The sequence below is a fragment of the Argentina anserina genome, chromosome 6 (assembly GCF_933775445.1).
Source record: "Argentina anserina chromosome 6, drPotAnse1.1, whole genome shotgun sequence".
NCBI lineage: Eukaryota > Viridiplantae > Streptophyta > Magnoliopsida > Rosales > Rosaceae > Argentina > Argentina anserina.
In genome coordinates this window covers 5,544,209-5,571,313 of record NC_065877.1, presented here as the reverse complement: position 1 = coordinate 5,571,313, position 27,105 = coordinate 5,544,209, and the positions used below count along the sequence as shown (strand labels likewise).

General features: G+C 39.7%; 4 protein-coding genes across 4 annotated transcripts; 3 read left to right on the top strand and 1 right to left on the bottom strand.

The window, feature by feature from the left end:
• The first annotated feature begins 867 nt into the window (after window positions 1–867).
• LOC126798902 (ethylene-overproduction protein 1) lies at window positions 868–5,852 on the top strand. The gene is made up of 4 exons (XM_050525985.1): window positions 868–3,286; window positions 3,723–4,014; window positions 4,097–4,406; window positions 5,171–5,852. Exons 1-4 carry the CDS (start codon window positions 1,293–1,295, stop codon window positions 5,398–5,400), a joined length of 2,826 nt encoding a protein of 941 aa, XP_050381942.1. The 5' UTR covers window positions 868–1,292; the 3' UTR covers window positions 5,401–5,852.
• A 547-nt stretch (window positions 5,853–6,399) lies between these two features.
• On the top strand, window positions 6,400–7,213 carry LOC126796726 (uncharacterized). The gene has a single exon (XM_050523469.1). It carries the CDS (start codon window positions 6,428–6,430, stop codon window positions 7,211–7,213), a length of 786 nt encoding a protein of 261 aa, XP_050379426.1. The 5' UTR covers window positions 6,400–6,427.
• Window positions 7,214–9,536: 2,323 nt separating this feature from the next.
• LOC126798230 (importin subunit beta-1) lies at window positions 9,537–13,481 on the top strand. The gene is made up of 3 exons (XM_050525126.1): window positions 9,537–9,770; window positions 10,498–12,923; window positions 13,016–13,481. The coding sequence occupies exons 2-3, from the start codon at window positions 10,510–10,512 to the stop codon at window positions 13,212–13,214; spliced, it is 2,613 nt and encodes an 870-aa protein (XP_050381083.1). The 5' UTR covers window positions 9,537–9,770; window positions 10,498–10,509; the 3' UTR covers window positions 13,215–13,481.
• Window positions 13,482–13,758: 277 nt separating this feature from the next.
• Window positions 13,759–16,030, bottom strand: LOC126798232 (lectin-domain containing receptor kinase VI.3-like). Its single transcript, XM_050525127.1, has one exon. It carries the CDS (start codon window positions 15,910–15,912, stop codon window positions 13,837–13,839), a length of 2,076 nt encoding a protein of 691 aa, XP_050381084.1. The 5' UTR covers window positions 15,913–16,030; the 3' UTR covers window positions 13,759–13,836.
• Between the last annotated feature and the right edge of the window lie 11,075 nt (window positions 16,031–27,105).

The window sequence follows — 27,105 nt, the reverse complement described above, 5'->3', positions numbered from 1 at the left end:
TGGAAAAAATTATGTCAAATCCATTTGTTTTTCCGTTCGGGTAATTTTTGAACCTTAGATCCGCCACTGTAAGTAAGTACTTTCGTCATCCTATGACACGTGTGAGTCTCATGTTCAACAGATTTTTTTTGCGAGTATACTGTATTAGTATCATTTTTTCATAATCTGTGTATGAAATTATTAAGTGAAAGCTCATATTGGATTAGGTAAAAGGTAAATTCATGTTAGGACCATTTATTCACAGTTCTGTAGAATAAAACAAAGGGAAACAAAAACATCTCAATCACGAATCATCTATAGAGCATTCATGTGGGAATAGCAAACATACACTTCGATCACCAAACACAAAACATATAATTGACATGGATCTTGGATAACTCTTAGCATTGCATATGCTTTCTCACAGGTACATGCAACGTTGGCATTTGTATAATGAAAACAATAGTCGTGGAGACGTGGACAACCATGTTCCATAAACCAGCCGATCTGTACACTATTTGTTCCCCTCCACGCCACGCGCCATCTCACAGCGTAAAGCTCATCTCCTTCCTTGAAAAGGTCCATATCATATGCGAGTCTGTAGCAGATTGATAGAGAGAGAAAGAAAGAAGACGGGGGGAGATAGAATCATAGAAATGATAGAATGGAATAAAAACATTGCACTCAATAATAGAGGGAAAAAGATAAACGGGTAAATGATGATGGGCATCAATGGCCGACTTTAGCGCCTTCTCTTACTAATGTCTAGAGTACAGAGCACATATTACTCTCATCTCAATTATTACACGCTTGAAAATAACACCAGACAAATAAGAAAGGGTCATATTTAGGGGAAGAAGACGAGGTAAGATCAGAGAAACACAGAGTTTGGGGGAGAATAGAAAGAAAGAAAAAAAAACAGAGACAGAGAGAGAGTGGCCGTTGCAACGGCCACCTCCACCTCAACAACAACAGAAGCAACACATTTCGGGGCTTCTGTCCCAAAAACAAACACCACCCACCACTTCCTCTCCATTTTCTTGGGAAACAAACAAAAGCAAGAACAAAAAAAAAAGAACAATCATTTGCCACCCGGAAAAAAATTATACCCAGAAGATTTTGCCCTGCAGCACCATCGGTTTGTGGTTTTTTTTTCCGGGTGACCAGACGGTGGTGCTTGCTGGGCAATAGCTAGATTGTGTCGATTGCTACCACTTTTAGTTGTTCTTTGGGTTGGAGTTAAATCCATTGATTTTGCGAATTATACGGGCGATTTTGGAGGGCGGTGAATTTGCATTTGTTGTGATTGAAAGATGCAGCACAATATATTCACCACAATGCGCAGCTTGAAGATCATGGATGGGTGTAAAGGCACGCAGGTTTTCGCCATTAATCCAGCTGGAACCGCACCCACCAATGGCCCTGTGGTCGACAAGGTTGCTCAAAGTGCTCACAGCCGGGTCAACTCGGTTCGATCCAGATCGAACTGGAGCTTCCAAGCCCCGAACCCGACCGGAAACAATGCCGTGGTCGAGAGTCTTCTCCCCTATGGGCTTCCCGCTTCGGATCTCCTCGAGCCCCAAATTGATCCCGGCCTCAAGTCCGTTGATTTCGTCGAGACCCTGGCCGACGTTTACCGCAGGATCGAGGATTGCCCGCAGTTCGAGAAATGTAAGATGTACGTGGAGCAATGCGCGATATTTCGGGGGATTTCGGATCCGAAACTGTTCCGGCGGAGTCTCCGGTCGGCGAGGCAGCACGCGGTGGATGTGCACACCAAGGTGGTGCTGGCGGCGTGGTTGAGGTACGAGAGGAGGGAGGATGAGCTGGTTGGATCGTCTTCAATGACGTGCTGTGGTCGAAATGTCGAATGTCCCAAGGCTAGTTTGGTGGCTGGTTATGATCCGGAGTCTGTTTATGATTCCTGCGTTTGTTCTCGGAGCGATGAAAATGCGGATGGTGAGACAGCAGGTGAGGAATGTTCAACATCAAGAGTTGAGGATGCTGATATGTCATTTTACATTGGGGAGGATGAGATTAGGTGTGTTAGATACAAGATTGCATCGCTGTCGACGCCCTTTAGGACAATGTTGTATGGGGGATTTACGGAGACGAGGAGGGAGAAGATCAATTTCACACAGAATGGGGTGTCTCCGGAGGCAATGAGAGCAGTGGAGATGTATAGCAGGACTGGGAAGTTGGATTCTTTTCAAGTGAGGATTGTTTTGGACATGCTTGCGTTTTCAAACAGGTTTTGTTGTGATGAGCTGAAGTCAGCTTGTGATGCTCATTTGGCTTCCCTGGTTTGTGAATTGGAGGATGCAATGGTGTTGATTGACTATGGATTGGAGGAGATGGCTTATCTTCTAGTGGCAGCTTGTTTGCAGGTGTTTTTGAGAGAGCTTCCGAATTCGGTGCACAATCCTAACATGATGAGATTGTTTTGTAGTTCAGAAGCTAGGCAAAGATTGTCCATGGCCGGGCATTGTTCTTTTGTTTTATATTATTTCTTGAGCCAGATAGCCATGGAGGAAGACATGATGTCAAACACAACAGTGATGCTCCTAGAGAGGCTGGGAGAGTGTGCTACTGAAAGTTGGGAGAAGCAACTCGCATTTCACCAGTTGGGGGTTGTGATGCTCGAGAGGCAGGAATACAAAGATGCTCAATGCTGGTTTGAAGCAGCCATTGAAGCAGGTCATGTGTATTCCATGGTGGGTGTTGCAAGGGCCAAATACAAGCGTGGCCATAAATATGTAGCTTACAAGCAGATGAACTCGCTCATTTCGGACTACACACCAGTTGGTTGGATGTATCAGGAGCGTTCTCTGTATTGCATCGGAAAGGAGAAGATGATGGATTTGAATATGGCTACTCAATTGGATCCAACTCTATCATATCCATACAAGTTTAGGGCTGTTTCTCTGATGGAAGAGAATCAGATTGGATCAGCCATCACAGAGATCAATAAAATTATTAGTTTCAAGGTCACCCCTGATTGTCTTGAACTACGGGCTTGGTTTTCAATTGCTCTAGAGGATTTTGAAGGATCTCTGAGAGATGTCAGGGCACTCTTGACTTTGGAACCGAATTACATGATGTTTCATGGGAAACTACATGGTGATCATCTAGTAGATCTGCTCCATCCTCTCGTCCAGCAATGGAGTCAGGCTGATTGTTGGATGCAACTATATGACAGATGGTCCTCTGTGGATGATATTGGTTCTCTAGCTGTTGTACATCATATGTTGGCAAATGACCCTGGGAAGAGCCTTCTGCGCTTTAGGCAGTCTCTCCTGCTATTACGGTAAGTACGCCTGTCAAAAGAGCTGGTAGATTGTATGTTGGTGTTGCTTGTGTTTGGCCATGAAGAGCCTTCGGTAATATCTACATCACATTATTATTTTTCTAAATTGGACTAATGCTCCTTAACAACTTAAATCTTAATATCTATACAAATTATGTCACTTTCTGTTTATGTGAAAATGTGAAATGCATGTACATTAGTAGCATAACCATGTTTATATATTTTCCGCAAAAAAAAAAAAAAACCATGTTCTTATACTGCATGCGGGCAAGATTTTAGATGTATCATACAAAGATATACTAACCATGTTGGCCAAGATCTAAGATATATCATAGGGAACTAACCCACTTAATCCATTAATTTTTTAAATTTCATCCTCGTTGATTGTTGTATCAGTCTGTTCTAGCAGTATTTCTGATGTCACTGATATTCTTAGGTTGAATTGTCAAAAGTCCGCAATGCATAGTCTGCGATTGGCTCGAAATCATTCTAGTTCTGAACATGAACGGCTTGTGTATGAAGGATGGATATTGTATGACACTGGCCATCGTGAAGAAGCACTGGCAAAGGCTGAGGAGTCCATTTCACTTCAAAGATCATTTGAAGCATTTTTCCTAAAAGCTTATGCTTTAGCAGACTCAAATCTTGATTCTGAGTCTTCAACGTATGTAATCCAGCTTCTGGAGGAAGCACTTAGATGCCCTTCAGATGGCCTTAGAAAAGGACAAGTAAGTATCACCTTTGGAATAACGTTTGATCTTGGCATCTAATCTTCAGTTTATTCAGTTTGGTAGTTTTGTTTTCCTGCAGGCACTAAATAACTTAGGAAGTGTCTACGTAGATTCTGATAAGCTGGATCTTGCTGCTGACTGCTACACCAATGCACTAAACATTAAGCATACACGAGCACATCAGGGTCTAGCACGAGTGTATCACCTTAAAAATCAGCGGAAAGCTGCTTATGATGAGATGACAAAGCTGATAGAGAAGGCTCGCAACAATGCCTCAGCTTATGAGAAACGTTCAGAATACTGTGATCGTGACATGGCAAAGAGTGATCTAAGTATGGCGACACAATTAGATCCATTGAGGACATATCCATACAGATATAGGGCAGCAGGTACGATGCAAATTTATTCGTCTTTGCTTAGTCCATGGACTCCATGCCTTTATTTGTTGTTTATGTTTGAGTCTTGATGCATGCTTGCTGTTTTTGCTGCTATTAAAATATATTGAGACTCCCTGTGAATGTTAAATCTACAATCTTTAGGCCTTAACTTACTGTAGATCTGTCATGTCAATTAATTAACCTAGAGCCTAGAATATACGTCCAGGTATTCATGGGATGGGCAGTTGAGTGGTCCATTTTGCTCGAGTGAGTTTGAGTTTCAGCTGCTATGATTTGGACAATTTAAGGGGATTTAGTTCAGGTCATTTGAACCAAGTTTTTTTTGTTTTTTTCTCTCTTCTAATCACTGTATTCTTCAGCTCGAAGTTTATCAATTGCTTGTAATTGATTCTAACTGTGTTTGTCGACCTGAGCTTTTACTTATACCCCCTGCCTGAATTTGTCTTAGCTTTCCCAACAACTTCTTGGTAGTGTATCTCTGTGGTACAGTGGTACCTAAAAAATGATGGTTAACATACTGGGATTGCACAGCCGGAAATTTGTCATTATCTGACCAAAACGTAAGATTTTTTAAGAAACAAGAAAGCAAAATTTCTGCTGAACAGTTTCATGTTGATGGTGGAACCTAGGTTGTGGTCATAAGCTCCATTACTTGTACAGTTTTGAGTCCTTTATTTGTCTATGAGAGTGAAATAGAGATAATGTTGTCTTTATGGGTGTGTGAGAACTACTAACATGGAAAATGTGTCCACCAGTTTTGATGGATGACCACAAAGAAGCAGAAGCTATAGAAGAGCTGAGTAAGGCCATAGCTTTCAAGCCAGATCTCCAGCTTTTACATCTTCGAGCAGCATTCCATGAATCTATGAATGACTTTGTGTCCACTGTCCGGGACTGTGAAGCAGCTCTCTGCCTTGACCCAAGCCATGGCGACACTCATGAACTATATGGTAAAGCACGGGAGCGTGTTAATGAACAAAGGTGATAATCACTGAGTCATTGGTCTTGACCTTCTGGAGGCGTTATAAATCTTTCAAGGCCTGAAATTGTCAGCACAGTTAATCTCTTGGATTTTGTCCCTAGAAAGTCCAATTGTAGATCTCCATGGTCTTCGAAAGGGATTTAAAAAAAAACTGGGAGCAAAGAGAAAAATCTGGGTCATAAAGGTGGAAATAGAGGAGCAAGATAGCATGTAAATATGTCATCTGTCATTTGATTGCATCAATTTATATATTTAAGTAGAGCACAGACTCGTTGCTGCTACTGTCACATATACTACACAAAAGGCGGGAGCAGAGTTAACCATGGCGGAAAGTCTTGTACATGATATTTTGGCTTGTAATGTGTGAGTGTTTATTCAATTTTAGATGTCTCTGCCATGTGTGGAATTTTGCCAAGCAGTGATACATGTTGTGATCTTGTCATGCTGTTCTCTCATTTGCTGTGTAAGCTTCATGGTTTTTCTGTTAAGACCAACCGGAAAGTCAAATATTTTCATAGAAGCTTCAGGGTGCCAAAATTCAGAGAACTCTTTTCCATCTTTATTTCTCGGATTTTCGCCCCTTCATCTTTACTAGCTTTGATATTTTGCGGCAGAGATAACAGACGGTACAACTCAAGTTGTATTTCCTTTCTGGAAAAAAAGGAATGGAAATGTATGCTAGTGAAACATCCCTATAATGACCTACAGTATATTAACTGCTATGCTAAGTATTAATGCAAGTCAAGGATGATCTCCATTTCAAGAATGTAGGTAGAGACCTGTGTTGAGCTACTGGTTCCCAGTCAATTTCACACAAAAGGGTATTTCTTTCTACCTGTGATCATGTTGAAGTGAGTTTAAGTTTCCACGGATTGCATGGGATACTCATAAATTCCAACTGTCCAACCATTACTTTACTCAACTGCCTTCTACCACTTCCTCCTTGTCACTCAACTTGAGCTCCAGATCTTTCAATATATGCTATCAGAAGTAGGAATTTGAAGATGCTTTAGAAGCAAAATGTCCTAGAATGCTGAACTTCAATGCACCACTCCTCTCAACAAGGCGTCCCGGAAAATCCAGGAACACTAGATTACATGGCAGGTCGTTGAGTGCGAGTGAAGAAAGAGTTCCCTTTTCGTGGGAACAAGCTCCCGGCAAGTCCAAGTATCCGAACACCACTGACGATAGCCATGACGGCGACACACCCCGGCCGAAGCTGCCACCAGGCTGGTGGCACTGGCACCGGCCTCTTCAATCAACAAACATTGTTGTTCCGGACAAAGAGAATGATCAGGAACTTCATGACCGCGATGAGGGATGTGATGCTGATATTGATGATGATGTTGGTGCAGTTGACTACAATCATGTAGATGATGTTGATCTCGACGATGAAGCCTTCTCCGATGCCATTGACGTGTTCTCATTGTCAGAGGCTATAGACATTGTGGAAAAGAAAGCACAAAGAGAACATGATCACTTGGATGCTCTGAAGTTGAAGCTCGCAGAGTCCAATGAGATGAACCAACTCTCTCCAAACTTCATAATCGAACGCTTTCTTCCAGACGCTGCTGCACTGGCTGCATCATCTGCTCTAAATCTAAGTGCACCACAGAACAATTCAAACCAGGAATTTTGTTATCCGTGGAACTACCCTGAACCGGAGGCTTTCGTGTCAAGAACCATCGGGCAATCTCCACCTAAAGGTTGTGGTTTCTTCCCATGGCGCATGAAGCAGCACAAGCTTTGTGGTATAAAGAGCCCTGTAGTGTGTTCACAACAACCTCATTCTATTGTAAAACACAAAAAACATTAGCTCATAAGCATAACTTACAAGGTTTAGTAGTCCTTGTATAGTATAGTATGGCACAGTATATACATATGATGATATGGAAGTTTCTTGTTCTGGCTGTTGTGGTTTCTCTATCTGTAAAATGGTACACTCGTTCTGCTTCTTCATTCATATCAGTCTGTATGATAGTGTTATGATGCATGTAAAAGATAGATTATTGGTGCTTATTGTGCTGGTACTAAATAATATACAAATTGCTTCGAATTGAATGCACCATACACTAGCATTTTGTACTCAATTTGACAATTTCCCAAGTTTCTCATCTCATTTAGACATTCATATTACAGAAGCATAGTTATTCCAACATGTCGAAAATGTTCTCTCGAGCTCACGTATCTTGTAACGCACAGATTATTAACATCGTGGATAGTTTTCGTGTTCACCTTTTTGATGAATGCCGAATGAGCTCGTTCATTCAAGGAACGGAAGTAAGAATATCTTCACCTATGAAGCGAACAAGAACTCTTTTCTAAGATGGCTATATAGTCACCGGCATAATATATATATATATATATAATTATCTTCCCCCTCCTGGCGACGCGCGATGACGGCGCGGATGGTGCCAGCCGTGCTCCCCCTCTCGGTGCTCGTGTCTGTACTGGCCGGAGCTCCAGTACTGGCCTATGGCGACCAAAATCTGGAAATTTCCAGAAATTTTAAGATTTTGGCTACCATAGGCTTGTATTAGAGCTCTAGCTAGTATAAATAGGAGCGCCGGGATGGGGGAGCACAATCAGTACCATTCGTGCTATCGTTGCGCGTCGCCAGAATGGACTAATCCGGATGGTCTTAACGTTTGGAGCTACGAAGCTTTATATATATAATTTTTTTTACATTAATCCATGTGACGCCCCATAGATTCAAAACAAGAAGGGTGAGCATACTTTTCAATTTATGCCGACAATTATATATGTCAGCTATTTAAAATATTAGCTTTGTCCACCGAAGGGATTGTGAGTAACAAGTGCATCTTCTCATTAAAAAATTTGTTTCTTAATTTTCAAGTTCTCAGATTCACTTGTCCCTCACAATCCTTTAAAAATTGTCTTTGTAGGTGAGCAACCATTTTCAAAATATATGTTCGTTCATCAGGGCCGGCCCTAAGGGATTCGAAGCCCAGTGCGAAAAAATGGGCCTTATACAAATATTTGTCAAGTTGAACTCCTTAATTCTTGCAATGGGTCTTCTTCATAATGAAATGAGAAGATCAAAAATTGAGAGAAAAAGATAAAAGAATGAAAAAATAGTGAGGTTTTCTTAAAACAATGCAACTAAGAAGGTCAAAAAAAGAAAGAAAAAGCAGAAGTAAGTGATCGATAAATGTCGAATAAATTTTATTTGTGTGGTTTTACTTTTTAAAATATATCAAATTTAATTATTAATAAATAAGTAAAAAAAATTAGAATTTTGGCCTTGAGCCCAGTGCGGGTGCGCTGCCTGCACTTCCCAAGGGCCGGCCATGTCGTTCATTCGAAATATACTTTAAAAGCTACAAACGAGATTCTGATACACAAGACAAGTAGAGCTACATTTTTAGTTGGAAATAACATAGAGCCCAAAAGGCCAAAACCCGTATATACTCCATCCGAGGATAACAATTATAGTACATAAGATGGCAACGATAATTATAGCCTGATTGACCCTTCAAAGAAGAAGAATAAATTTACAAACATTTCTAAATCCAACCATTTTGAATTCATCTTTCATTTCGGTAATGTACTATGCATCAGTGGTGGTTTAATAGAATGTAAATAATACAATATCTAAAACTATAAAAAAAATTCATAAGTGTGTAAATACATTGAATCGTCTATTTTCTTTTTTAATGTCACAAATATTCGCATTCATTTCCCTCTTTCGAAAGGTTGTAAGTACATAAAATCATCCGTTTTCTCCACTAATATCGTCCGATTTTCCCACTACAAATTACTTATTTTCCTCCCCACTACGAAATTCTCGTCACAATTATTCGCATTCATTTCCTTTTTCCACATTCACACTAGTTTTGGTAGTTCTTATGAATTTCAAAATATAACTGAAAAATAAAACACGCCCTTGCTCTGTAAACGAGTGATGTCTGATGGGTCACACTCACTGACTGAGATTCTCAGATGACCCCAAAACGGAAAATCTCTAATTTGAAATTCGATTTTATCCTCTCACGAACCAAAACGACTCGCACGTGAGAGATTTCAAAAACACACTAGGGTTTCCCAAGAGCGGTGAGCCCGGGCAGCCTTGCCCGCTCGTTCTTAAATAAATACTCTATTTCCATAAAAACCAGTCGACCCATTTTCCTCTCTCCCCTCCCGCTCCTTCACTCCATTCGAAATTCGCTGACCTCTTCAAATCGCCGATACCATCCAAACCCTAACCTCCACCGCCCTTCCCTCTCTCCCTCTCTCTCTCCTTCTCCGTCGTCGCAGCCTAGAAGGAGGACCAGCCGCGGTCACCCACTTGCGCCGCCGAAGTAGGGTTTTCAGAGCTGTACTCGCCGCCGCGTCATCGGCGCCGATTGGAGGTAGTCGTCTTTGCTTAATCTCGATGTTATGGTTTTGATTTTACTTCGCTGTGTGTAGATCTAGTGTTTCTTATGTGTTTGGAATTGGATTCGGTTTGTTATGAGTAGGATAGTTGTGGCGGCCATGCTTTAGTGAGGTTAGGGTTTTTGATTCTGGTTTAATGCGGTTTTGTTGTGGTTTCAATATTATGATGTGTGTAGATTACTGATGTCAACTTATCGATTTTGGTATTTGGGGGTTTTAGGGTTTAACTATTTGAATGGTTTCAAAAGGATGTGGATGTTGTTTTCGTGTTAGTTTCGGAGGTAGGATTTTGTAATTCAAGCTAATTTTGCATGATGATAAATGGAATTGAGCTTCTTCGATGTTGTACTGTAGAAATTGATAGTTGGGATTGTGTACTGGTTGCATTTTATTTGGTGAGATGTTAATTGCATGGCGCAGTGTGTGCACTTTACACCTTGAGGTAATGCAGGAAGCAGGTTTGGGTTGATAAATGGACATCTTTAAAACACAGATAGAATTTTTTTATATTTGTTTTGCTACAGTGTCTATTTCATGATAGAGCCTCGGAATCTTTCTTGTCCCGAACCATTATTTTCTTGTTTAAAGGGACTGTGAGCTTCTTGAATACATATATATAGTTTTGGTTTTGTGATCCTTGTGCAATAATTTATGTCTGGTTATCTGATCTTATATTTCCTTTGGTGTTTTTATTTTTGTCAGTGAGGAAAAGAAATGGCCATGGAGATCACTCAGTATCTATTAGCAGCTCAATCAGCAGATGCAGGATTACGTACTCAAGCGGAGTCTTCTCTGAGGCAATTTCAAGAGCAAAACGTTCCTGCTTATCTTCTGTCGCTGTCAGTTGAGCTAGCCAACAATGAAAAGCCAATTGAATCCCGGAGGTTGGCTGGTATTGTTCTGAAGAATTCCCTGGACGCTAAAGATGCTGTTACAAAGGAACATCTTGCTCAACAATGGATGACTGTTGATATTGCTTTTAAATCCCAAATCAAGGAAAGGCTGTTACTGACACTTGGGTCATCTGTGCGAGAGGCAAGGCACACCTCTGCTCAAGTTATTGCCAAAGTTGCTTCTATTGATATCCCCCGGAAAGAGTGGCCTGAGCTAATTGGATATTTGCTCAATAACATGACTAAGGGAGATAGCTCTGGTGATTTGAAACAGTCAACCTTGGAAACTCTTGGCTATATATGCGAGGAGATATCCCATAGTGATCTTGGGCAAGACGAGGTGAACTCTGTTCTTACAGCTGTTGTGCAAGGAATGAACCTTGCTGAGAATAGCCCTGAAGTCCGTCTTGCTGCAACAAAGGCTCTATATAATGCCTTGGAGTTTGCTGAGACAAACTTTCAAAATGAGATGGAACGAAATTACATCATGAAGATGGTCTGTGAAACAGCACTGTCGAAGGAGGTGGAGATTAGGCAGGCGGCTTTTGAGTGCCTTGCTTCAATTGCTTCTACATACTATGACGTGCTTGAGGCATACATGCAAGCTCTATTTGAGCTTACTTCAAACGCTGTAAAGGGGGATGTAGAGCCTGTTGCCCTCCAAGCGATTGAGTTTTGGAGCTCCATTTGTGATGAAGAAATAGAACTGCAAGAGTATGACACTGATGATGTCGGGGAGTCTGGGTATCCGCATTCACGTTTCATAGAAAAATCTCTATCATATCTCGTTCCAATGCTGCTGGAAACTCTGCTGAAGCAGGAAGAAGATGTAGACCAGGATGATGGCATCTGGAATATATCAATGGCGGGTGGGACATGCCTAAGACTTGTTGCACGAACTGTTGGTGATGCAGTTCTTCCTCTGGTGATGCCATTTGTGGAGGACAACATCGGGAAACCAGATTGGCGATGTCAGGAAGCAGCAACATTGGCATTTGGCTCAATCCTTGAAGGCCCATCCATCGAAAAGCTATCTGTACTGGTCCATTCAGGTTTAGATTTCCTATTGAGGTTGATGAAAGATGGAAACAATCATGTCAAAGACACTACTGCCTGGACTATCGGCCGTATATTTGAGTATCTGCACAGTCCTGCCGATGGCTTTTCTGTCATCTCCTCAGATAACCTTCCCAAAGTAGTGGAAGTATTGTTGGAATGTATTAAGGATGCTCCAAATGTTGCTGTTAAGGTTTGTTGGGCAATATATAAGCTTGCTGAGGGGTATGAGGATGCTGGAAGGCACTCATCGCTGTTTACCCCTTATATCCATAGGATCATTGAAGGTCTTCTCTTTGCTGCCAGTCGGACAGATGTGGATGATTCTAGATTGAGGTCTGCTGCTTATGAATCATTGAACGAGGTAGTGAGGTGTTCCAATGTGAAAGAAACATCACACATTATTAGAGAACTACTCCCTGTGATTTTACAGAAGTTGAGTCAGACTTTAGAGCTTCAGATTGACAAGGAAAAGCAAGCCGACTTGCAGGCTTCTCTTTGTGGTGTCCTCCAGGTTATAATCCAGAAAGTCAGCAGTGCTGATGATTTGGAAACCAGGTCTATTATATTATCTCAGGCAGATCCGATAATGCTTTTGTTTCTTAATGTCTTTGCTTGCCGAAGCTCTACTGTGCATGAGGAAGCAATGCTTGCTATTGGTGCCCTTGCTCATGCTACTGGACTTGAGTTTGCCAAATACCTTCCTGAATTCTATAAGTATTTGGAGATGGGATTGCAAAATTATCAGGAATATCAAGTCTGTTCTATTACAGTTGGTGTAGTTGGTGACATTGTTCGTGCCTTGAATGACAAGGTATTGCCGTATTGTGACGGGATCATGCAACTTCTTTTGGCAAATCTTTCCAGTGACACTATTGACCGGTCTGTCAAGCCTCCAATATTCTCTGTCTTTAGTGACATAGCTCTCTCAATAGAGGAGAATTTTGAGAAGTATGTTCCCTATGTAGTGCCAATGATGCAGAGAGCGGCAGAGGTTTGTGCTGGGATGGACTCTAATGATCTTGATCTACAGGAGTACGGCAACCAGCTGAAGTGCAGTATATTTGAAGCTTATTCTGGTATACTTCAGGGATTTAAGAGTTCAAAGTCTGAGGTCATGTTGCCCTATGCATCACATCTCTGGCAGTTTATTGAACTGGTTTTGAGGGAGCAAAACAGGTATGCCTCTCTCTCTCTCTCTCTCTCTCTCTCTCTCTCTCATACACACATTATGAATATGATTTTGATCTTTGCCGTTCCTTGTCTTGCAGGGATGTCCAGCTGACAAAAGCCTTAGCTGCTGTGATGGGTGACCTTGCAGATGTTCTTGGCACAAATACAAAGGCGCTGTTTGGGGACCTGAAAGCCTGTGCAGACTTTTTGGGTGAGTGTCTTGGATCTGATGATGATGATTTGAAGAAAACTGCCACTTGGACCCAGGATAGGATTAAGAGCATCCTTGTTTCATGAGTCAAAGCTCCTGGTTCATTTGTAAGTACTGATGACCTCAGTGAATCCCAAAGGTCCCTAGGAAGGTAGGAGTTGCATAGATTTTGTATGAATATCCCCTTTGCATTCTGGGCGTAAGTTCTGTGATGTTTTTAGTTTTCATCTTTCAAGTTTTAAGAATCAACTCTATTGGTCACCATGGAGGTAGCCTGTTATTATTCTTATTATTATTGTGGAACTCTGTTTAGTGTAATAGATCATCCACTGATCAGTGGGTTTGAGTCGGCGTATGTTTCTCGTTCTATATTCTTTTGGTTTAATCATGTTCTTCTTTGCGTTTGTTTTGGTCAAGCCAAAACTCTTAAGCTTATAGGTGACTGATATCAATAGGCAATCGTATGATGGATCCATCTGATTTTAGTTTATAGTTTTGTATCCTGTTCCCGTTTGTTTTTGATTTGTTTTGCATGAGGAAATATATGCCGATTTTCTTGTTTGTTGTTTTTTCTGATCGGATGCTTAGAAAATTCTGTAAATCTATTTTTGATCTTTAATGGTCGCTTGCATTAATGGTCATCAGCCAATACAGAAGTAATGATGTTCTTTACCAAAGAACTGTATAAAAAGAAACAAATAGCAACTGCTATCTGCCAGAACCCATGGAACTGGTAGAGGTGCCACCAAAGGACGATGATTGATACGACGATATGTTAGAATCAGAAGATATGACCTTCATAAATCTCGAGTTCAATTCACTGATGCTATCCGATTCAAGTAGGTTCCAGTTATCGACATGAGGAAGCTGTTCATCCCCATTGAGATATCGAACTACTTGTCTCATGGTAGGTCTAGCTTCTGGCTTGAAGTGAGAGCAAAGCAAACCCAGCTCAAGAATCAGCTCCATCTCTTTCACAACATAGTGACCTAACTTTGGATCTACTGTGTCAAATACACGACCCGCTTGATACTTTTCCATCACCCAGTCCGCCAGTATGAATTGATCCGAGCGGCCTGAGCCGATTGGTCTTTTCCCAGTAGCAACTTCAAGAAGCAAGATGCCATATGCAAACACGTCCGAGGCTGCTGAGGCCTTCCCTGTTCGAGCCAATTCTGGCGCAATGTACCCGATTGTGCCAACCACGCCTGTGGTGTGTGATATTTCTCCATGATCATATAGCCTTGCAAGGCCGAAGTCGCTTAGCCGAGCATTCAGGTCTTCATCTATCAAGACATTGCTGGACTTGACATCTCTGTGAATCACCACTTGCTCCCATTCTTCATGAAGATACAACAATCCTGAGGCAATGCCTTTAAGGATGTTGAACCTTTGTTGCCAGCTCAACAGCAGTTTGTCATTCGGATGGAAAATGAGTGCATCAAGGCTTCCATTTGGAATGTAATCGTAGACTATAAGGAGGTCGTTCTTTTTCTTACACCAGCCTTGTAGATTTACCAAGTTCTTATGCCTTAGCCTTCCCAAGCTCTCTATTTCTGCGGCAAACTCCCTCATTCCTTGGATTCCATTTCTTGATATCTTCTTGACTGCAACTTGACATCCAGTAGAAGGCAAAGTACCCTTGTAAACTACACCGAATCCGCCAGCTCCAATCACATTAGAGTCTTTAAAACCCTTGGTTGCTGCATGGAGATCCTTGTACTGGAACCTGTGAGGACAATCAATCTCCCAATCTTCCAGGGTCTCAGAAGGCATCAGTCTTCTATACAATGTAAAGATGAACAAAAGTGCCAACAACAAGAAGACCACAACAGACAAGGCCACAATAACAGCCTTAATTTGGGGACTGTAAGAGGATGATGAACTTTTCTCTTTTGCTGGGATAGGAAGATTGGTAAGATTGAGTTTACTTGCTTTTTCATCCACTGCAAAACTCCATGCGATTATATAATGAGAGCTCGACCCGTTATCTCCTGTGGAAGCTGAAAAGCCGGCATACATAGTCTCTTGAAGCACAGAAGATAGATTGATACCAAGAGAGATTAGAGGTTTGGTTGGTTTCCCCTTATTAATAGGAGATATTGTCACATTCAAAAGTTGAGCCTTGCCATCATAGTCTATCCAAGCATGTATAAGATCACCACCCTCCATCTTCAATTCTTCTTTGTGTGATTCTGTGTCATAGTAAGCAGCTGGTTCAGATACCTTAGAATAGACGCTGTTGATGTTGATACCAACATGGTTACCATCTGAATCCGAGCTCTGGTTGTAACCATTGACCGTGTCGAATTCAACAGCAAGGATATGGTTGGAGGTTTTGTTGTCGTTTGAAGAGTTGAAAATTCCGAAGTAATGGCCGGCTTGAGCCCCAGGGAAACTCGGAGAGGGAGACAATGTGAAGGCTAGGCCAAAGCCACCGCTGCCGGAGCTTGGGGAGACTATGGCAAATACAATCTCTGTACTGAACGAAGAAGCATTTGGGGAACCTTTATCATACATGGTTATCGGTTTGTTATAGAATGCATGGCCTATAACATTACGTGTTGTGTTAGTGAGTCTGATCATACCAGAGGGTTTCACTATGGAAGCTCCTTCAAGTTTCAGGTTCCCCTCACTTCCATTGAAGCCATTGAACAATAAATTTTCTCCTTGAGAGAGAGAGCAAATGCGTAAGAAGAGAAGGAAAGCTAAAAAAGTTGCCAAAGCCATTGGAGATGGGGATTTGAATTCTAAAAACAAGAACAGGAGTTTAATGTAGCACATAAGAAGATGAAGAAAGACTTGAAATGGTCAAGGTCTAGAGCTTGGATATAAAAATGGTACCCTGTTACTTGGGAGATATGAGTTCTTAAGCACATTGCAGTACTCAACTGCAATTGGAATGGAGATTATTATACACATACACATTTTCCGCGTTGGAGGGAGTATTGAATCTTTTATGCAATCATAGACTCAAATGCCAATATGCCATGTCGCCACCATTGACTTGCTCAAACTTTCTCTATGTAATAGAAGAAAGGGACTCGAGTGCTTCTCACCTTATTTAAAGAGATAAGTCTGCATTTTGTCTACCACATGTACTTATCGCCAGAACCAGTGGCTATGGCTGGTTCGGGCTTTCAATTTGGGACAAGATGACCGCAATGACTAGAAGAGGAACAAGGCGGCTATCACGCTAAGAATTCAAACTAAGATGAAATGACAACGGCATGTGATGTGAGCTATGGGGAAGTCATTGGGTAGAGCCGTTGTGCCGTGGCAGTGATGGCACGCCTTGCAATCAGCACCTAGCTGGTGATGGGTGTGCTGCTCGGCATTTCGCCAAGCCATTATAGGAATATTGTGGAGAAATTAATTTGAAATGTCTTATTTTAAATGAAGGGTAAATTCCTCCTATGGTATCTGATGTTTGGCTACTTAGACAATTTGGTACCTGATGTATGAAAGCGGACAATTTAGTACCTAAAGTTCTCAAATTTAGGCCATTTTAGTACTTATGTCAATTTTGACCATATTTTAAGGGTTATTTCTGTCATCTTATCTCAACTTTACTTCATTTTTTTATAATACCTCCTAATTGCCTCTAAGTTATCACTAAAAATTTGATAACTCATCCACTTAGTATCTGTGATGATTTACGTATATAAGTTTTCATAATGTAGTTATCAATCTAAATTAATTTTAATTATAAGTAATTAAAAAAAATTGATAAAAATTACAATTGCATAAAGGCAATTTATTTCCTTTGCATAAAATAATTAGGATACAATAAGTATATTAAGAAAAAAATTTATTTTCGATATATGCGGAGTAGATGCTAAGTGGAGTAGATATATCAATTTAATTATCTCCAAAGAGAGGCAATTATATGAAGAAAATGAAGAAAAATGTGAATTTAATGAGTTTAGAACTAGAATGACGGAAATAACCCTAAAAATATGGTCAAAATCGATAGCAGTACCAAAATGGCCTAAATTTGAGAACTTTAGGTACCAAATTGTCCGCTTTCATACATCAGGTACCAAATTGTCCAAGTAGCCAAACATCAGGTACCATAGGAGGAATTTACCCTTAAATGAATAGTTATTTCACTCACGTAAAAAGTGTAAAACATGATTGTCTTACGATGTATATTAGGATTTTTTAAAAATTAATGCTTTTAATAGTATATTCCTAGTTTCCCACATCAAGTTACAATAGTTCATTACAGGGGCGGATCTAGCCTATTTTTGGGGTGACTCAAGCATCCCCAAGCTCAAGACAAGGAAAAAATATCTAGTTTTTAAAATCTTTTTTTCCTAGGATTACCCTAATCTCCATAGCCAAACATCCCCAAAATAACCAATGATACTCATTTGATTCTCTTCCAAACCTTACTCTTCTTCCTCAATAGCGTGTCCTTAGCCAAGTATCTCTTATTCTAGAATGTCAGCTAGGTTAATTACTAGCTAGTACGTTGCTTATTTATTCAAATGTATTTGTATTAGATTTTGACTATGTACACCGTTTTGTTTGATATATATGATTATTATTTTTCAATGAATATAGGTGTCTATTAGACTAAAATGACAAATTTGAGTCCAAATCAAAGCGATCGAAAAAAAATGACTTCATGAAATGTCCTATCTACGAGTCCAGATCTAAATAATATTCACTTCTTATATTTCTTAAGATTTATTGATCAACTGCAATCTTTAATTCAGTTTCCATTGGTCATTTCTTAACCTTTCGAATCGCTACTAAAATGCTAGCTTTTGTAAATGATTCTGGATTACGATGTGCTACATGAATATTTATTTAGTTAGGTTACGTTATTTGTATATAAGCATTAGAAGAGTAAGCCTCATTATATTCATTGACTAGGTAGATCGATTTTGATTTCAATTAGTAAAATTTTTTTGCACCGTCGAGATTCTCCATTATTTTTTTATTGTTAAGTTCAAGTATCCCAAATAATCCAATCTTGAATCCGCCCATTCATTATGTATAACTATATTAGACTCATTACATGCATGATAAACAAAATGACAAAAACAAGATTTCTACCACGTGTAATCGCGAAATCTATGCATCATATATTTCAATAAATGTCTACTAATTATTAAATTTTATTAATTACGTGGGTGATCAAATAAATTTAAAAATTGAAAACGTCGATTTAAAATGAGAATGAAAAGAGGAAGCTTCCTTTCAAAAAAGAAAAAAGAAAAGAGGAAGTTGTACTGTATTTTCTGGACATTTCTTTAAACTGAAATCAACAAATATTATGTTGAATGACTTGGATGTTCTAGTTTAGGAAATGGCCGATCGAGTCTATCAATTAGCTAAACCGTATGAAGTGTTAACAATCCGCATATTATTATTTTGCACTAACCAGTCATGTGTTTAGACGTGCCTGTTTTTATACTAAACTGTGCAGTAATCATAACTTGGCCAAACAACCTCAAGTTCAACCGTAGTGTTATAATATCAATCATTGGAGTCTTGAACCATTTTTCTCCACGTCAAAGTCAACTATGCTGCCTATGCGTGTGTAATCTTGACAAGTTTAGTTGTATTAGTATGGCATCAGCTGCCGTCAAGGATGATCGAGTTGCAGTCTCTCGATCGAACTCCTAGTCTTCCTGAGATGGCCTCTAAGGCTTGAACTCTTGAAGTGTGATAGCTCGATCTTGTTCAACGCAGACCTGAATTTTTCATACAAGGTCTCAAACGCACCACATCATTGAAGTTTTACCAGTTCGATCTAGAAGTCTATTAGTGGAACGATTCATATAAGTGCAAGACTACCTAGATCGAGTATTTCCGGTACTTGAGAATTTTCGATTCGTTCTTGAAATATATTCGAATGATCAACGACTTCTACCAATTGTCGGGACTCGGGACTCGGGAGGTCGACTGATAGAGGCTTATACCGGTGGGTAAGGAAAGTAGGTTGACAGGACATGTCACATGAGCTTAATGGTGTGGGAAAATTTAATTGATATGAGATTCACGATGGCCATGTCTACGAGGTAAACAAGACATCTTCTGGGCGCGAGGAGTCTTAGTCGCCTTCGGCTCGATTTTTATTCGTTGTAACTTGAATATTGCTGGGAGGCATATACAACCATCGACGTGGGTTTATAAAGAAAAAACACTTGCTGACGATGAAAAGGTGTTTTGCTGGTCATATTGGAGTTGTCTTACTGATCATCTTGTAGTTGTATAGTAATTCCTTCTTTCTTTTCTTGACCAAATAAACAGTAAATCCTTGAATATCTAAACTCATGATCACTATTTATATATGAGAAGTCTTGAACAAGATAACATGATGTATGGATTGTATGCATGAAAGGCTCGTAAAACATGCATAAACTGATTACGTGGACCTTTCTGTCTTCGGAAATTCATCCCATTATAGCTAGGGAATTCATATATTCTTGATTTGGAAAATGAGCTCCTTAACTACTCATTAGGGTAATTAGTTACTTATCATCCAAAACAAAAAATGTAATCATTAACTTCATTTCTTCTCATACAAGGCATGCACGTACTGCCCTCCCCACCTGAAACCTCATAACAAATCAGTACGTATAGATTCCAATATTAACGCAGTATTCAAGCAAACCCTTCAACTCTTTGACTCTTGAATTAGGCATGCCTTTGCTTCTATTATGTATTTTAGTTCAGTTTATAGTAGAAGAAAACAGCGAAAACTTTCTTAATTAATATTATGATTGATAATATATTCAGAAGTTTTATGACATTCCTCTACATATAAAAACCCGGTTCCACGTAAAAGTTAACTGAAGTATTAACATATATATTAATATCAATATCAAACTAACAGATAAGGGAAATGTCTTCGGCTGGAAACCTTGACCAAATTAAACTCGATTATTTTACTTATCCTCAGGTTTGTCTTATAAAGTTTTTTGGATAAGAAATATCTTAATATCTTGCTTGACCGAAAAATAAACATGGTTTGGAGAGTTGTTTTATTCATTGACCGATTATATGGATCGACTTTGCTGTGTTTAGATACCAGAGATCAGTTTCTTTCGATCAAGAAACAGAATTTCCTGGCATCAAGAAAGTATTTTTAACTACTTACGGACAAGTATATAGATGAATATACAAACTGCATGATCAGTATATATGCTCGATATATTAATGTGATCTGGCAATGATCTATTTCTTTAAAGTTTAACCCAAGGATAAGATTGAAGATTGACACCTGAGAACCACAACCATGCAACTAACAGAATTTTCCACGAGATGAATCATCATCTATTTTCAAATGGTTCAAAACCAAAACGAAATGAAATTGACATGTAAATCCAGATGTCCAATGACTGCTAAGCTTTCGACACTGATAACGCCCTTAATTAGTATCATGGGATTAGCCAGATACTTACAAATATTAAGGATTTTTCTTGATACTCACCGGTCCACGAAGAAGATTAGCCAGATAATTACAAATTTTTGTATATTATAGGTAAGGAATTTTCTTGGGTACTTACATGTATGTGATACCCACATTTACATATATGACGATATATTTGTAGTCATTGAAAATGAATCGTTATTTAGGTAATTATAATTCTACTATAGGTAATTACTTCATTTATAACATTTTACAAACTTATAAACAAATTGTTGTAAATATAATAATTTTGTTCAATGATATATAAATGTGTAAAATGTGTAATAATTTTGTTGTTAATATCGTAATTTAATTTAATTATATTGTTATTAATATGGTAATTTTCTTCAATTAGTGTTAAATAACAGTTTGGTATACATGTCCGTACCATAACAATCCTATAGATAAATCATAATTCACGTTACTCATCATCACCAATTCAGCAAGCATATATATGAATCAAGAAGGAAGATAGATACCATTTTGTGGCCTCCAAAGCAGGAAAACTCCATGACAATCATCAGATTAGATGAATGACAAGGCATATACGTACAAACATACTATATATCGAGTCTTGTTTACGTGTCTGAATGCAGCCAATATTTGCTGGTAGAGACCTTCATGCTTTGAACATCGATCTTTTCACGTACAAGATCTTTACAAGATATTGTAACTATCTGATATCTCCATCAATGTATTTCATCTAATCTGTCTGTCTAAATGTATAATCTGTTTATACATGTGTCTGTGTGTCAACAGATTTTGGGTTAATTGATGGCTGCAATTTGGAAATGCACGTGGATCTCTCTCTCTCTCTCTATATGTCACGACCCCGAAATTTCAAGTATGAAATTCGAATTCGAAGTCATGAAAAATTCTAAAACAATCTCAATAAATCGAAATCATTTTAATGTCACAGCGGATCATTACTGAGTTCATGGTACAACTCAGTTTAAATTAATTATTACAAACTAAATTTATAATTCAAGCATTATATCAAATGAAAATGTAAAATCCTCTCAATCCTCACCACAAGATAAAATAAAACAACTTCAAGTCTTCAGAGTTGTCCGTCGATTTCCACTAATCCACACCTGCGGAACTATCCCCTACACCATCGAATAGGTGCACCGGGATTGTAAACACAAACCCAGTAAGCTTTGCAGCTCGTATGAGTAAAACAACAATATAACTTACATATAAATGCATAAGAAAATACATAAAGCATCCATCATAAATGCACTCATGAATCATTGAACGGCCCATCTGGTTGTCCAATAATAAATGAAAATATATGTGCTCATGAGAAATCGGGCAACTCCTCTTTTTACCTAAATACATTTATAATACGGATACTCATGAGTGCTGGTACACCTCTGTTACTCCTCATGTTAGTACACCGCTCGATATTGGGCAACCACTTGCTACCAAATATCCAAAATATGGATACTCATAAGCGCTGATACCTAAGTAGCACGGACACGGACACTGACACGATTCGATACGTAAACACGACATATAGAAATTTTTTTAGACACGGGCACGTGGTGGACACGTTAATTAAAATTATTTTAATATATATATATTTATTAAAAAAATTAATTTAAAATTTCAAAATATTTAGATGTATATATATTAAAGTGTGCATAAATATAACGAAAACTGAATCTGTTGTAATGGTTGAGGAGTTGTTGAGTGCCTTGGATGATCAAGGTCGAATCCCACCACAAACATTCTTATTTTTATCATGAGTTTATCTCTTTATATTTATTAAAGTGTGCATAAATATAACAAAAATTGAATCTGTTAGAATGGTTAAGGAGTTGTTGGGTGCCTTGGAAAACCAAGGTTCGACTCTCACCATAAGCACTTTCACTTTTATGATGAGTTGGTGCATGTCCGCGTGTCCGATGCGGATACTCACGTGTCTGATGCGGACACTCGCGTGTCCGGGCCGTGTCCAAAGTGAGTTCGTGTGTCCGAGCGTGTCTGTATCCGTGTCCGTGTCGGATACGCAATATGGACCCTAGAAGCCGTGTCCGTGCTTCATAGGCTGGTACACCTCTGTTACTCCTCATGTTAGTACCCCGGCAGACAGACTAAAGCTCTAACTGTATCGCAACTATCGTCCGGCCAAGGCTAGGTTCCGACATGCCAATACGTCCGAAGACAGATCCACAAACCACAAAATGTTTTAACATAGCTCAAGTTAAAACCATGTACAAATAATCATCACATGATATTTTACAAATCAAGGTGACATGCTCAAATAAATAAATATCAACGCTATAATGAACTTATTCGCAAACGGAAATTATGACATTATATAATATAACAAACCATATATATGTACCTATTTTACCAATTATACACATACACAATCCGCTATATCATATACATATCATGGTTCATTCCTTTTAATTAAGCGTAATTATGAATCTCCGCAAGGGTAGATTCGTCACTGTGAGGTTTTACTCACCTTATATTCCTGAGCGTAATTTCCACAATTCCAAACTCGAATCCTTTACTTGTTGTGTCGATCACCTAGAATAGATAAGAAGTGAATTTAGAAGGGTTACGTAAAACCTTAAATGCCGAAACATTAATAATGTTTTACTGTTCAGCAATTTCTGGTTTGTACGAAATCACTGTTCACATAAATACTATTCACGTATTACTGTACAAATACATATTAATTACGTATTCTTGTACGAGTAATACTATTTACGTATTCATGTACATACATGTACTATTCCATCGTAAATATTGTCTCAGTAAATAATAATTAACGATTTACCCTTTAGAAATTACTTTTACAATTACTGTACGTAAATTACATTTATATTTACTGTACGTAATTTACTTTTTATATTTACTGTACGTAAAATAATTTTACATTCACCGTACGTAATATAATTTTACAAAACTTTAATGTTTCAAAATCAATGTTCACGCGCCACCTCCGGCACACCACGCGCCGCCCACAGTGGCAGTACATGGGGCCCACGCGCCACTTCTAAAACTGGCGCATAGTTCGCCACCGCTGCCCAAAACTCATCTCTTTTTCTCCCCCCTTCCCCTCCACGGCCCAAGGCCGCCCCTTGCACTCCTCACGCGCCGCCTAAGGCGGCGGTATTCTCTCCACCTCCACCTCCTCCAATCCTCCACCAAAACGACCCAAAATCCATCAACAATCAGTCTCAACCATCAATTACAAGAAATCTTACCTAGATCTTACGTTGGAGCCACCAGAACGTCGTCGAAGAGGGTTAGATCGCCGATCGTGGTCGATTTCTTGAAGGATGAGGAGCGGTGCGATTCCGTGTTCCAATCTCCTAGCAGGTGGCTTCGGCGACGAGGATAGGTGATGGTGAGCCGGTCTCCGTGCTCTGGTCTAGCTGGCGACGAAGCTATGACGGCGGAGGGAGGAACGTGTCGAGCTCGGGGTTTGGAGCGGAGAGCCGTGCGAAGCTCTTGAGACCGGCGGTGAGAGCCACGGTGGCCCAGGGGAAGAGATCGCCGACGATGGGTTTTCTGAGGGAGAGAGAGAGAGAAGAGGGAGGTGTGCGCGAGAGAAGGGGTTTCCGAAAATGGAAACCCTAATTCTCACATTTTCCTTTTTATACCCCCTTTTAAAATCAGAAGCTAACTTCCGTCGCTAATAACTTTCGTGTACGATGTCCGATTAGGACGGTGACATGTCCACGAACTCGTATCGACGAACTCTACAACTTTTGTGAAGGAAGTTTTTAGAAACGAACGACGGAGTAAAAAAAATCGACTCCCACGTCAGAGAAAAGTAATGTTTTTCTGATTAGATTTCCGAAGACGGTTTCGTTTTCGATTTTACGACGTTGCGAAGTGTAACAACCCTAAAATTTCGAGCCTAAAAACTCAAAATTTCAAAGTCGTTAAACACTAAACAATTTCAATGAAATCGAAATCATTTAAAATGTACAGCGGATCATTACTGAGTTCTCAATACAACTCAGAAAACCAATTATTATAACCCAAATTTATAATTCAACATTACATAAGATGGAAATGTAATAATCCTCACAATCTCTCACAAAACTCATAAATAAATCCACACCAATTCTCACACACAAATTCACGCTAGAAACCTCACCACAAGCAGGATATGAACGACTTCGAGTCTCCGGAGTCGTCACTCTATCTCTACTGATCAACACCTGCGGAATTATCCCCTACACCATCGAATTGGTGCACCGGGATTGTAAACACAAACCCGGTAAGCTTTTAGCTCGTATGAGTAAAATGAAAATATAATTCGCATATCAATATATACGTAAATTACAAATCAACAAATATAAATGCCCTCATAAGTTAATGGACTGCCCATCTGGTTGTCCCAAAAATAAATGAAATGAAAGTGCTCATGAGAAATCAGGCAACCCTTCTGGTTACCCAAAAACATTTATAATACGGGTACTAATAAACGCTGGTACACATCCGTTACCCCTCACGTAGTACACCGCTGATATTGGATAGTCACCCGCTACCCAACATCCAAAACAATCTGAGTATCCATGAGCCGATAACCACCCGTTACCTCACATGCAGTACTACGGCAGACAGACTAGAGCTCTAACTGTATCGTAACTTTCGCCCGGCCAAAGGCTAGGTTCCGACTTGCCAAACACGTACAATAATCTCACATCATATTGTACCAAAAATCAAGTCCGAAGACAAATCACATTTTAACAATCTCCATGTTAAAATCACATACAATAATCACACATCATATTGTACCAAAAATCACATGCTCGATAAAATCTTGTCAACAAAATGACATCATCACAATAAAATCATAACAGTATATTATATAGCAAAATATATATATATGTATTTATTTACCATTTATACAATACATATATATAATCCACTATATCATATACATGTCATAATTTATAAACACGTCCGAAGACAAAACGTTTAACAAACTCTATATTAAAATCACATGCTCGTCATCGAAATGACCTATTTCAAATGAATTCATAACAGTATATATTATAGCAAACTATATATATATGTACTTATTGCCATTTATACAATATATATATATATAATCCACTATATTGTATACATGTCGTATTTCAATATTTAAAACTCTTGCAAAAATCTTGGAATCACCGCAAGGGTAGATTCGTAAATATGTGAGATTTTACTCACCTTATCGACTCGAGCGTAATTCTACTATTTCTGAAGATAATTCATTTTCTTGATTTATCGATCACCTTGAAAAGATAAGAAAAGAATTTAGAAACGTTTCGTAAACCTTTAAATGCCGAAACAGTAATATTCGGTTACTGTCACTATTCACTGTTACTGTTCACGTATTTACTATTTATGGATTAATGTACAAATACACATCCAATACGTATCTCTGTACGAGTACATACTGTTTACGTATTTCAGTACATATAAATACTATTCAAATGTACGTACTGTCTCAGTAAATAATAATTACCGAATTACCCTTCTAAAAGTACTTTTTACCTTTACTAAAAGTAATTTATATTTACAATTACCGTACGTAAATAAAATTTACATTTACATTTACCGTACGTAAATAAATTACAAAATTACCCTTCCAGAAACATTGTTTACGCCGCCGCACGTGGCGGCGCGTGGGGTACACGCGCCACCTCCGGCATGCCGCGCGTGGTGCTCACACGCCACTCACTGTGGCAGCGCGTGGGGCCCACGCGCCGACACCCACCAAGGCGCAGATGACGCCACCGCCACCCCAAAACCATCCTCATTTCTTCCTCCGCCCTTCCCACGGCCCAAGGCCACCCCTACACTACCTCACTCTCTCACACGCGCCGCCTAAGGCAGCGGTGCGCAACCCTCACCACCTACACCTCCGATTCTCCTCCAACGTTCTCCAATCGATCCAGAAATCTCCCAAATCAATCCCAAACATCCAACAATCACAAACAATAATTCAATTACATCAATTTTTACCTAATTCGAACGACGGAAGCTCGATTTTTTGTCGGTGATGCGTGAGAAGCCGGCGACGTCGATTCGAGCAGCGGCGAGCTTGAGGGCTGCTGCGGAGGTCACACGGTGCTCCAGGGACCAACTGTGAGGAACGCGATGGCTTGGAGGCGGAGATCGCGACGTGATGCAGAGGAAGACTCGGTGAGAGAGAGGAGACTCTCGGCGGTGAGACAGAGCGGCGCGAGCTAGGGGTTTGGTGCGGAGGGCCTCGTGATGCCGTAGAGAGCGGCGGTGCACGACACGGCGGCCCAGGGAGGCAGATCGCACGAAGGCGATTTCTGAGGAGAAGGAGAGAGTTTTTCGGGGAGAGAGAAAGAGGGAGGGAGGCGAAGAGAAGAGAGAGAATGAGTTTCCTGAAATGGAAACCCTAATCACCAAAACATCCTATTTATACTCGTTTCCAAAATTGGAAACTAACTTCTGACGTTAATAACTTCCACGTCCGACATCCTATTAGAACGCGTCACATACTCACGAACTCGTATCGACGAGCTCTTACAACTTTCGTGAAGAAAGTT

Excerpts from the sequence above, each read along its gene's own strand:
- LOC126798230 (XM_050525126.1), top strand. The coding sequence starts at position 10,510 with ATGGCCATGGAGATCACTCAGTATCTATTAGCAGCTCAATCAGCAGAT. Across the intron at positions 12,924-13,015 it reads GTTTTGAGGGAGCAAAACAG|GGATGTCCAGCTGACAAAAG; the intron begins GTATGCCTCTCT and ends CTTGTCTTGCAG.
- LOC126796726 (XM_050523469.1), top strand. The coding sequence starts at position 6,428 with ATGCTGAACTTCAATGCACCACTCCTCTCAACAAGGCGTCCCGGAAAA.
- LOC126798232 (XM_050525127.1), bottom strand. The coding sequence starts at position 15,912 with ATGTGCTACATTAAACTCCTGTTCTTGTTTTTAGAATTCAAATCCCCA.
- LOC126798902 (XM_050525985.1), top strand. The coding sequence starts at position 1,293 with ATGCAGCACAATATATTCACCACAATGCGCAGCTTGAAGATCATGGAT. Across the intron at positions 3,287-3,722 it reads CAGTCTCTCCTGCTATTACG|GTTGAATTGTCAAAAGTCCG; the intron begins GTAAGTACGCCT and ends TGATATTCTTAG. Across the intron at positions 4,407-5,170 it reads ATACAGATATAGGGCAGCAG|TTTTGATGGATGACCACAAA; the intron begins GTACGATGCAAA and ends TGTGTCCACCAG.